The 12,369-nt window shown below is 54.3% G+C and overlaps 1 protein-coding gene across 1 annotated transcript; it reads right to left on the bottom strand.

The window, feature by feature from the left end:
• Window positions 1-3: 3 nt before the first annotated feature.
• On the bottom strand, window positions 4-12,344 carry STK36 (serine/threonine kinase 36). Its single transcript, XM_058840279.1, has 27 exons — window positions 12,257-12,344; window positions 12,027-12,132; window positions 11,038-11,178; window positions 10,266-10,343; window positions 9,706-9,836; window positions 9,232-9,481; window positions 8,730-8,823; window positions 8,296-8,465; window positions 7,880-8,079; window positions 7,680-7,806; window positions 7,428-7,571; window positions 6,984-7,163; window positions 6,714-6,811; window positions 6,280-6,385; window positions 5,383-5,524; window positions 4,979-5,106; window positions 4,292-4,396; window positions 3,983-4,081; window positions 3,700-3,794; window positions 3,325-3,388; window positions 3,054-3,164; window positions 2,834-2,908; window positions 2,290-2,464; window positions 1,735-1,882; window positions 1,373-1,532; window positions 361-1,101; window positions 4-260 (listed from the first exon to the last, which is right to left on the bottom strand). The coding sequence occupies exons 2-27, from the start codon at window positions 12,108-12,110 to the stop codon at window positions 96-98; spliced, it is 4,011 nt and encodes a 1,336-aa protein (XP_058696262.1). The 5' UTR covers window positions 12,111-12,132; window positions 12,257-12,344; the 3' UTR covers window positions 4-95.
• Window positions 12,345-12,369: the final 25 nt, after the last annotated feature.

Below are 12,369 nucleotides of genomic sequence, written 5' to 3'. Positions count from 1 at the left end.
TCCCCTCAGGTGGACAACGCGGGTTCCAAGGAAGGTCGGGCTGGAGTCTGAGGAGGGCTAAGGAAGCGTCGGTGGAGTCCCGGGATGCCCGGGAGTCACCGCCCTGCGCCGGTACGCGGCGACAGCTGGCTGGGGCCCGGGCAGCCGGGCACAGCTGTGAGGCGGCGGAGGAGCAGCTCGCAGTGCCGGGCAGAAGGCGACAGGGGACTGACACCGGCCAGCGCGGCCAGCCTCTCGGTGGCTTTGAGGGACAGCAGGACCTGCACAGCCAAGAGAGGGACAGGAGTCACCCACCAGCATGACCCTTGTCCCCACAACTGCATCAGGTCCCCCAAAGGAGCCGAGGTCCCCGTGCAGTACCTGCTGGATCCCAGGGTGCTGGCTGAGGGCTCGCAGTGCCTCGAGGGCTCCCTCCCGCACGGTCTTCCGCAGGTCCTGGCAGGTCACCTGCAGCAGGACGTCGGGGGCCCGGTTCTGGATCAGCAGATCCCGCAGCTCCGCCCCACGCTCGCCCAGGTTGCTCAGGGCCAGGGCCGCGTTGCAGCACGTCTGGGCCTGCATGTCCCCCAGCAGCCGGGTCAGCATGGGCACGGCCCTGCCCAGGGGCCCCGCCGGGCAAGACGCGTGGCAGGCGGCGTTGCCCACTGCAAAGGTGGCTGCCCTGCGCACGCAGCTCTCCGGGTCCGACAGGCACTCCAGCAGCTTCTCCAGCCAACCGGGCTGGCTCTGCAGCAGGGGGGAAGAACTGTGGCGGAGCAGGTTGCCCAGCAAGTTGCAGGTTCTGGCCCGTATCAGGTGTTGCTTGTGGCTGAGCAGGTAGGTCAGTGGTTGGTCAGCCACTTGTGAGTCCCTCAGGATCCTCTGGAGAAAGGGCAGGTGCTCTGAACAGGCCCGAGCCACATGGGTCAAGAGAGACAGGAGGTCACTTGTGAGTATAACATTGTCTGAGAACAAGACAGACTTCAAGAAGGCAACAATGTGCTCTGAGGCAGCAGCTTCCTTCATCACTTGGTCTATGATCTGTGTATCAGACACCACAAATTGGCACAAGAGGCCCATGGGGAGCTCGGTGAACGAGAAGGGCAGGTGGTGAGCACAGACCTAAGGAAAAAGGACAGACGGCACTGCTGAGTGCACTGCACTCACTCGTGAGCCAAGCCAAGCCAAGCAGCAGCTGAAGGCAGACAGCAGGTCAGAGCAAGCTTAGCAGCCAGTCAACCTTCTCCAAGGGCTGCATAGCACCCAAATTACATCCTTCTGTGGGCAGGAACTGCTGGCATGATGTGAAATGGTGTCATGCATTGGGGACTGCAATGTAGGGAGGGGTCACCACAGTATGGGGGGAAGGAGGAACACAGGGCCAAGAGAGTACCTGCAGCAGCTGGGCAGGGATCTGAGTATCTCTCACAGCCTCCATGATCAGTGCTAAGGTGTCTTTATCCACATCCATGGCAAAAGGGAAAGAGAGGAGCTGGCAGACCTGGATGACCACATCTGGGACAACCTCAGGATCCCTATCCTTTTCTGCTTGCCTGAATTTGTGAAAGAGAGAGGGCTTAATACAGAGGTGATCAGAAAAACCTCACGGAAAGGTGCAAAGGGCATTCCCCATGCCAGGCACTAAGGAGAGACTCTGCAAGTGCCAGGTCAGAACTTCTCAGCCCTTGGTGTGCTCATGTCCATGCCCCATTCAGCAGCTGAGTTCTGCCCAATTCAGCCCTTGCCACAACTCACATCTGTGCCAGGCATGCCAAGAAGCCAGGGGACAGCAGTCTCTTCAGTGTCACCATAAGGATACCATGGGACTGGGTGAGCTGAGGCAGACACTGGTGGGACTCACGAGTGAAGACCCTGAGGGCCAGGCTGAGGAATAACAGGGTTCCTGCAGGGGAAACAGCAGGTAGAAGGGCAAAGCTAGAGAAGGATGTAAAGTCCCTTCACTTCTGTCTGTGCTACCTCAAGGCTGCTCCAGGGTGGATTCTGTGATTCCCTGCCCAAAACCAGAAAATCTCCACTCAGGTGGTCACATCTGCCAGAGTAGACATTCTCCTCAGCACAGACACCCTTTTTTGTTCCTCCACAGTTACCTCAGCTGAGCTGCTGCCAACTGGGCACAGCATGGGCCAGCCCAGCCCTCTCTCCCCAGAAGACACTTCAATGCTCAGGATAAACCACCTGAGTCCTCTGACCTCAAGAAACAGATGTGGACAGGGACAGACATGGGCAAGTCTGAGGGCAGGATGTGAAGCAGGGCCCAGGGCAGATGCCCTGCTGTCCTGCAGCTCCTACCTTGAGGGGAGAGGAGGTTCCAATCTGGCTCTGCCATGGGGTGACCAGCACCTGGGGGTGGGTCTCCCTCCAGCGCTGCTCTGTTGGTGCCCACATGAAGCACCACAGCAACACAATGCCAGACCAGGCTCCATAGCTCTGAGGAAGCAAAGCCCTGCTCCAAGACCACATCCTCCTAGAGGCAGAGAGTCAGATGTCAGAGGCCTTCATGGTCCTCCAGGGTTCTGATACATGGCTCTGCCAGTCCCATGGTCCTGTGAAGGTCAGGGCTAGACAGTATGGGCCAGGGGTCCTGCTGCACCTTTCAATAGTGTCAGTCCCAAGGAATCTCTGCCCTCCTTCACTCCAGTGTGCCCAGGGATCCCCCCTCCCTGCCCACCACTCTCCCATCAGCCCTGCAGGGACATAAGGTGACTTTCATGGGGTTGCACAGCTCAGCTAAAACTGCACAGCTCTCTCAGCCCCATTACCAATCTGCATTCAGGCCTTTTTGCCACCACACCTTTTGGCAGGGACCAAGCAAAGAAGATGGCCAGATTGGTACCTGTTCAAGGAGTTTCAGCAGGAGGAAAAAGAAACCATCGTAGAGACCAACACCCATTGGCAGGGGAAGCTGCAGCTGTAAGAGAGTGGGAGACAGTCTAGAGCTGGGTAGTGGGCTTGAGGGCAGCAGCATCACATCTGCACCCTTCTGAGCCCATCTTTGCATACCTCCACAAGTGGGGTATGCATGGATCCCCAGCTTCTCTGTCCCCATCCCATACCTCAGCAGGTGTTGTCAATGCATTTGTTATCACTGGTAGGATCTTTTCTCTCTTGAGCTCCAAAGCCACCCCATGCTGACTGAGCTGTGCCAGGAGAAATGCTGCAGCACTCTGTGGGACAAGGAGAGTTCAGCACCTTTGGGACTTTCTATCTGCTCAGTCACTATTGACCCTTCATCCCTCAGCTTCATCCCACCCTGAGTGAGGAACAGTAAGGCCCAAACGGGATGCAGGGGTCTCAGTAGTGGCTCTGGTGCGGGGGGTGGCTTACCACAAGGGACACAACAGGAGACTGGGTGATGAGATCCACAGCCACGGTAACTACCTCCTCACGCCTGAAATGCAGGGACCAGGAGAGAAGCACTGTGTTCCCACAGCTCTACATCATGCAGAACAGCAGCATCCAAATACCCACAAGGTTGGGACATTTCAGGAGGAGCCCTGATTCACAGCACCTCCTTGTCTGCACTGGGTCATCTTCACCATATCCCCAGCACCCACCCACACTGCCCAGCATTCTGCTGGTATGTGTGGATTGGAGGGATCAGTGGGACCAGGTTCCCAGCTTTGGACAGTGTGCAGAACAGAGGGCTGTTCAGGGCAGAGCACGTTCCTCTCCCACTCACGAGTGAAAGTGTGTGCTTACCTGGGAGGGGATGCCTGAAGCTGCAGGGTAAGCAGGGCTAGCAGGTACAGAGAGGCTTCACAGGCTGCCTCCTGGGTCACCTCCACCACAGGGACCTACCAAAGGAGCAAGAGTCACAGCAGGGGAGATGGAGGTGTTTCTGGCTCTCAGAGGAGAACTGCACTCTTCAGATTGAGCTCCCCTAAACTCCTCCTCTGACACAGATTCATCTGACCTGCGCTCAAAGGAATGTGTCCTGCTGCTCACACTCCTACCCCACCACCAGGGCTGTGGTCAGTCCTACCTCACCATTCAAGAGCTGCACGAGGGAACCCCACAGTGGTTGGCTCTTTCCCAGATGCTGGCACAGGTTTGGGCAGGCATGACAGCCAGCATAGAGGATCTGCAAGGCAGAGGGGAGAGATGCCTACCAGGCCCTGTAGACAGGTTCCACCCCATGGCTCCCATGAGCTCATTTATTCAACAATTGACACTAGGTAGATGGGAGTCATTGAGGGCTAAACCCACAGTTCCCTCTTCCCCATGCTCCTAATTCCAGAGCAAAGGCCCAGGCACCTCTGGGCAGAGCCAGATAAAAGGATGGGGCCATTACCTTCAGGATTTTCAAGGAACAGCCTGGGTGCTCCAGTCTCCCCAAAAGTCTTGCAAGCTGCTGGCTCTCTCCCTCCATAAGCTTTTCAGCTACTGCACGAGCAACCTGCAGAAATCAGCCTGTTTTGCACTCTGGGCACCTGAAGCACTGCAAAGACTACAGGAGTGCAATGCTAGTAACAGTTTAATGAAAGAAAGCATCTGCTTCCTACATCTTGCCTGTGTCTACTAAGGGATGCCTATCTGCTGTGACCTAGCATGCTTTTGATGCAAAGTTCCAGAGTTGAGATGAGCAAAGTAAGATTCCTCCTCTGCTTCCCTCCTTGTTGACTCAGAATCAAATGTAAACCTGTAATTGTTTTCTCTCTTATTGCCCCTTCAATTTCAGAGTTCCTACAGTTCATATCACTGTAATAAAAGAATTCCTCATGGTTTCCATGCATCACCTAGTTCTTTATTCAGCCCATCTCACAGTTCAGATCCTAAGTTTGACTCTCTTAATTGATTCAAGAATCCTTACATTCCTAAGCTGTTTGGCTGAGGAGGTGCAGCCCACAAATATGAGCCCTGCAGCCAATAAAGCTAGAGGATCCCCCCACTCTACTGTCAAGAAAGATATTCTCCTGCAAAGGGCTGCTGCCCCTGTGGAGACCACACCTCTTCACCCTGTCCAGATTGCTGGTCTGACCTGCTGCTTGGCTTCCCAACAGCCATTTCTCTCCACGGGGATGCTGCATGCAGCAGCCAATGCAGCCAGGAAGAGGTTTGCCACACATGGGCTCTGGTCATGGGCTGACTTGCCCTCCACTGCTGCACCTGCACAGGGACAGAGCTTGGGAGTTATTGTGCTAAAGGTGCTGAGGAGCCACAGGATGGGGTTGGATGGCAAGAGAGAAAAAGTCAGGCTTGTGACATGGGGAGGATGAGAGTTGGGATTGAGGGAGGAGAACCCAAGTTAGTAGGGGTCTGGACAGATAAGTTTCAGCACCTCTTCTGGCCAACAGCATTACAATGGTCATCAGTGGTCTGATAGACCCCAAGGGCAGGAAGAAGAAATCCCAGGAAGAGGTGGCAAGCTGCTACCCCTGCTACCTTGAAGAGCAGGCTGCTCTGAGATGGATCCCTGAAGGAGTCTGTTCAGCAGGGGCTGACTCTCTTCTTGCAGCTTGGTATAAAAGTGTGCAGAGATAGAGGGGTCTGTCATATCCAGGCTCTCACAGAGCTGGGTGAAGCACTAGGGAAGACACAGGGGCTGTCATTACTAGCTGAGTTGTCATCAAAGACTAAGTTTGAGAGAGAAGAGAAGGACAGCACAGGAGGAAGCTGTGGGAGGACAGCAGAGATGGGAGAAGGACTCTTGCTTGACCATCAGGGACCTCCAAATGTCTGCTCCAGCCAGGTTACTGTATGGGACACACATCTGGCTGCATGCTGCCAAAGTGAGGGGTACACATGGAGGCATGTGTCCCTCCTCACCTATATTACAGTCTGGCAGAGCATGCCCAACAGCTATTTCTGCTCTTGCTCACTCTGGCGCTAAAACATGCAGCTTGAAAACAAAGGCTGAAAGATACCAAATGCAAACCTTTACACATCTCCTGCCCAAGCCACATGTGAATCATACTCCAATGCTGAGAACCCACTGTGTCCATCTAGCACAATCCTTTCGGCAGCAGAGCCAGGGACATGTCTGGTGAAGTGACACTTTTTGTGCCAGGGTGTATACAAGGGGCTGCCATCTGCTCAGCTAGTAAAGTCACACCAGAATGGTAAGGCCAGAAAAGGTACCCCCTCAGAGACCTTCTTTTTTGTGTGCAATTCCCTGCAAAAACTCCAATGGGAGAGACAGCCTGCCCTGACAAGAAGATATCAGACCCCATAGTTAGGAGCAGGATCCTCAGGCTATGTTCCCCAACATACACAGACAACCCCATAGCTTCTGTCCCTGGGGGCAGAGGGTGTGGAGAAGGGAGATGGGGGCACCCTTACCAGGAGGCTTTGCTGGCAGAGTCTCATCTCACTGTTGACTGGCACAGCCAGCAGCTCCGGCAGCAGGGCCAGGAAGCAGTCAGCACTCTCCTGAACAGCCTGCAGGCTGCGGGGGAAGCAGGGGCAGATGAGTGCAGAGAAACATGGCCCCTTGCTGTGAGGACAGGTCCACATGGCCCTGGCTAATGGAGCAGGCAGCACAAACACTATGAACTGCTGTCAGCAGACAGCACAACTGGACCTGTCAACTGTGCCTTTCCTTTAATAAGTCCCATTCAAGGAAAGTGCTCCTCTGTGAGCACTGCAATATGGCATGAAGCACTTAGACCCACAGAGACAACTCCAGCTGCAGAGTATGAACACCACCCTTCCACCTACTGCTGAGTCCCCAAAGTGGTTACATGAGACCTCAAGGAACAGAATGTTGTCCCTACCTGTCCTTTTGCCCACTCTGCTTCAGGCTACATTCACTGCTGAAATAAACTTTGGTCACCATGAGGAGGTCTGTCAGCACAGCGATACACCAGGGCTGCTGCAGAATCCAGAAGAAAAACACAAATGGAGATTGTCCGCTGGCCATCCCCACACCACTACGACAGGATCCTTCCCTACCAGAACCTCCCCCTTCTCAAGGGCAGGACACCATGGCTTCCTCAGCACTAGCACTCTGCAGTGCCCATATTTCTCTGTGGTTCTACACCCACCTGCTTGGTGACACCACTTTCCAGGATCTGCTTGGCTAGACACAGTAAGGACAGAGGCACATTCAGCTTTTGGCAGAAGTGGTCCAGCAGCTCAGCATCACACTGGGTAGACAGGAGGTTCCCCATAACACGAAGCACAGAACGAAGATGGGAGGCTCCCTCCAGCATTCCTTTCAGCACCTGGACACAGAGAAGCCAGAAGAGCTTAAAATGAGCAGCAGTTTTGGTGTCTCCACCAGCCATGGAGCTTCAACCCATTCAGGCAGGGGACAGCAGAAGAGCAGATGGCAAGCCAACTGCACAAGACAGCTCCAATTCCTGGAGAAGCAGAGGATCTTTTTGGTGGCTGGACTGAGGACTCTCCATATGTTTCCAACTTAATCCTGATGAAGAAGGCAGCATCCAAGTCTCCAGTCATAGTTATCTGGGCCAGCCATCACTTACCTGCTGAGCAGAGTCTGCCAGGCGGTCCTGGACACGGTGCTGGAAGGCCGGGTCCCTCAGGAGGCTCAGAGGCACGCTCAGCTGCATGGCTGAGGGATCAGTGTCCTCAATTAGATGCTGCCACTCCTCATCACTCTCCAGCTCCTAGCCACAGAGGAGAGAGGACTGTTGCCACAGACACTGCCAGTCCCAGGGTCTCTTTACAGCCCTGGTGACTGGGCCCCACTGTCCTCACTCAAGACACCATCTTACCTCACTCTCCAGGTCCACAGCCTCAATGCTGTGCCTGCCCCAGGGCTCTGCCCTGCCAGCACCAGGCTGTGGAGGGGAACCTGTTCCAGGAAATTCCCATGCATAGTCTCGAGAGAAGCTGTGCTGCCTGGTCAAGGAAACAGTAGAGTCAGTGAAAGACCTTTCCCTCTTTCTCCTGCTCCAGCTTCTGCCTCCCTCACCCTGGGTTGGGAGGAGACTCCTCAAACTCCCACTCTGCTGTGCTGCTCTCCCCTTGCAGGAGACATGGATTCTTCTCTTTAGAGGCAGACGATGGCTCCCTCTCCTCAGGGGCTGCCTTCCGTGATGCTGCTCTGGGTCTATCTGTGGGATGTCCATTGACAGATTCCTTCATAGATGCATCATCTCCCTTCAGGTGCCCCTGGTGATGGCAGAGATGTTTGATCAGGGCAGGATTACTCAGCCAGATGAGTCCCCTAGACTCCACCACCATGAGCACCCCACATCCTGCCTTGTGTGTTGCTGACACCCCAGCCTGACCCATGTACTTATGTGTTTTCCCCCAGGGCCCACTTCAGTGCCCCTCTTTTGCCTTGACTGTGAGACATAGCCAGGGGGACCCCACACTTTTCTCCACCTTTTTTTGTGTCTCTTCAACCATCTTCTGCTGGACCTTTCTCAGGATCCTGGACTGGGTGCTCCTGGGGGCCATGTTATGGATTTGTTTTTCCTTCAGGGCCAGCAGCTCTGGGGACAGCTTGGTGGTGAAGGGGTTTGAAATCCCATACTCTTCAGTGTCATCAATCACTGGGGAGGCAAGAGGAGAACTTCAGCAGCAGCTCTCCCTTGGGACACAGAGAGAGTGATCTCTCTTGAGATCCCAGGGGAATCCTAAGGGACCCAGAGCAAGACCAGGAGCAGGAGTTAGGAATCAGTGCTTGGAAAAAGCTGAGAGGAGAGAGGTATAGACCAGGATAGTAAAAATAGCTGGGCAGGGAGGTCCTCCCAGTCTCCAGACAGCAGTAGAAGGAAACAGACCTGGACAGTTTTGGAAAAGTAGTAAGTACTCACCAGTAACCCGTCCAGCAATGAAGGGGTGAGAAAGCAGCTCTGGCCATGACAGGCGCTGGTGGGGGTCCTTCATTAGTAGTCCCTGAAGGAAGCTCTGCAGAGCAGCAGAGCAGCAGGATCACTAACACATGTTCCAGCACTCACCAGTGAGCATCGTGTACACAACAGTCCCCCCCAGTGAGGGCACCCAGGAGACCTGCTTTTCCTGCCTAGCTCTGGGAAAGGAGTAGCTCTAGTGCTTAGGGCAGATGGGAAGACATTTCCCTTTGCAACTCAATAAATCATTCCTCTGCTGTTGGACCCAGTTTCCAGCTTATGGACAGCAGACATTTGGTAACAGTGATAAGGATTCCCCTTCCAGGAAATCCAGCTCTCACTGCTTTTCTGTGTTCTGAAGTCCCTGTTAGGGGACATAAAAGCTAAGAGTGACACACCAGGGCAGCAGGTGAGGCCAAAACTGCATTAACAGATCTCACCTTGCAGACAGGGCCTTGGCCCTTACCTTGAACACTGGGCTCATGGTCATGGGCCATTTGACGGGGTCCTTGATGATGAGGCTGACAAGATGGAAGATGCTGTTGGTGTAGAAAGGAGGAGTGCCCACAAACAGCTCGTACAGGATGCAGCCCACAGACCACAGGTCTGCTGTGTGGTCATATGGCCGTTCTTCTACCAGCTCAGGGGACATGTATAGCGGGGTGCCCTTGATGGATGTCAGCACCATGGTGTGGATGCTCATGGCACGGGCAAACCTGCTCAGAGCAAAGCACAGATCACAAGTTCAGGCTGAAACATCTGTTGCAGCTCCCAGGGAGTTCCCTACGAGTTTACTAATACTTACTCCCTTGAGGACAAAATCGCCTGTCTCTGCTTAACCTCTAAATATGCACAGAATCCAGGCCTCCTTTTGCACTCTCCCACTCCTCCTCTACAGCATCCAGGAAATGTCCTGCTCAAGCTGGCCCCCAGCACTCACCCAAAGTCACAGAGCTTGACAACACCATCTTTGCCCAGCAGGATGTTCTGGGGTTTCACATCACGGTGCAGGATGCGGTGAGAGTGCAGGTAATAGAGAGCAGAGATGAGCTGGGCAGCTATGGTCTGCACCTGCCAGAGACACAGAAGCCTCACCCTGTGTCACATGGTGCCATCCACTGGCACAACCACGGGGGCCAGGTCCTTTATGGCCTGGCTCCCACACTACTTCTACTTTTGTCCTGTTTGGGGCAGGGACCAACCCCAGCTGTGAGCCAGAAGCTTCTTGGAGTAGGCCAATAGCCAAGGCAGCAGTCTGGTGCTGTGGCCCTTGTAAAGGGAACAGAAAAACTAAGGTCTCTGCAGGATCCCACTGTCTCACAATGCCAACCTAGTCCCCTCTCCATACTTTTCAGAAGGTCTGCCAGGTAAAGCCCCAGAGACACCCTCACCCTCCTGACATCTCCTGGCTCACAGCAGAAACACTCTGCCTGCAGGCACACAAGTCCTGTTTTCTCCAGCCTGATGCAAACACTGCATGGCCACTGTCATGATAAAGACCTGGTCCTCAGGCAAACTCCCATCATCCTCCAGGATCTGGAAGAGCTCTCCCTCAGCGTAGTCAGTCACTACCACCACCTGGAGGGAAGAGCAGCATGGTGAGATCAGGCCCTGGGGACCAGGACAGAGCAGGGTAAGAAATCTGAGGGAGGTGTTGGGGTGTTATCATGCAAAGTCCAACAGCTTAGGTGGGACTTGGAATGGAAGAGAGCTCCCATGGCTACACTGCAGCAAGTACCCGGCACTTGGCAGAAGTCTCGTAGCTGTCCATATCTCAGACAGCCAGCAGAAACAAGTGAAGAGGGAAGGACAGGACAAGCACAGAATGGTACTTCCAAGCCCAGTGGATAGAATCACTCCCTTGAGTTTGTTTTAAATCTGCTGTCCAATGACTTTATTTCATGTTCCCACGTACCATGGAGCAGTCTTCAATCCTCTCTTATCATATTCTATCCATGGGAGTTTAAATCAGTGAAAAGCCAGTCTCTGAAGAGACTGATGAGTGAAGAGTCACCCTCATCCTGTGATCTCAAACTACTCTTCCTGCATCACACAGCCCTTGGTGTGGTCAGCTCCTTCACCTCTGCATATGACACAATGCAGCCCACTCAGGTGTTAACTCCCCACAGGGCACACACTAAAGGGCTCTGAAAAACACTGGGATGAAATCACCAGCATCTCCTGAGAAAGATGTCCCTACAACAGCAGGGGACAGCCCTTGTTCCCCTGCCCCAGTCAAGCAGAAGCCTTTGCCTGGAGTAGCTCACTTCACCTCCTTAGCAGTCTCAAAGCTGTCAAGCATCTGGATGATGTTGGGGTGATGGAGGCCTCTCACAATCTCAATTTCCCGCTGGAGGTTCTTCAGCTCTTTCTCAGACCGCCCCACCTTGGGGATGAACTTCAAAGCCACCACCTTTCAGAGCAGGAAAAGCTGGGATCAGACCAGGCTCCTGGTCAGACCCACCCTGGAAAAGGCTGCTTGTAACCCAAACAGGACTCAGACTGGACTTTCCAGCTGAAAACAGACAAAAGAACACTAAGACGTTTTTTCACTTGGCCCCTTGGACCTAGGGCTCTCCCCAGGCCCTTGCATATCAATACTGGTGCTCACACTTCTCTTCACACTGCCATTTAAAGCAAAGAAATGTAATCAGTGAACACAGATAAAACCAGGACTTCAGAAACACGGGGATACTGCTGAACAGCAGGCGTGACATGAGCCAGCAGTGTGCCCTGGAAATGAGGAACACTAGCAGCACCCTGTTTCAACAGGCAGGAACTGCAGCAAAGTGATTACTGACCTTTATTTCTAATCTTGTGCACCATGCTGGGAATATTGTGGCCAGGTTTTTGGCCCAGAAAGACATCAATAGGCTGGAATGGGTACACCAGAGAGACCTATGATGGTGAGGGCACTAAAGCACGTGGGAGGACGACATGGGGAGTACAAATTGAAGCAGAAGGAGGGTTAACTTGATAAGAGGAAAACACATTCATCCTAGTAATAGTCAGACACCAGGGTGTTTGTCTTGGGAGTTTCAAAGGATCTGAATTTAGTACTGGCTCTGCTTTGAGGTCTTGAGGTCGCTCCTGATGTCCCTTGAATCCAGATGGCTTAGTGCCAGCCGGAGCGGGTCAGGAACGTCAGCAGAAAGCCGAATAAATGCTGAGTCCCAAAATCCTGGCAGAGCCTTAGAACCCAAGAGGCACCAGAAATCAGCCCCGGCCACACACAGGAGAGCCCCAACCCTCTCCCCTCACCTGGGCGCTGTGCTTCCGGCGCCCCTTGTACACGCGCCCAAAGGACCCTTCGCCGATCATTTCCAGGACGTGGTAGTTCTCCATCGTTCGGGACGGGGCCGCTGAGCTGCCGGGGCAAAGAGGCCAGTGAGGAGCAGCGTTTCCCCTCCCGCGGGCACCTCCCCTCCCGCGGGGCTGCACCCGTTCCCCTGGGCGAGTGTCCCCCAGCCCCAGGCTTTATTCCTGCCCACCGGCTCCGAGGCAGGACGAGCCCCGAGCCCTGGCGGCAGCAATCCCGATGCGGGATGAACCTCGCCCCGCTCCGCTCCTGCCCCGGACCCGCCGCCGAGGCGTCTCCTGGCAA

Source organism: Poecile atricapillus, chromosome 5 (assembly GCF_030490865.1).
Source record: "Poecile atricapillus isolate bPoeAtr1 chromosome 5, bPoeAtr1.hap1, whole genome shotgun sequence".
In the NCBI taxonomy this organism is placed as follows: Eukaryota; Metazoa; Chordata; class Aves; order Passeriformes; family Paridae; genus Poecile; species Poecile atricapillus.
This window is presented reverse-complemented; position numbering and strand designations above follow the sequence as displayed.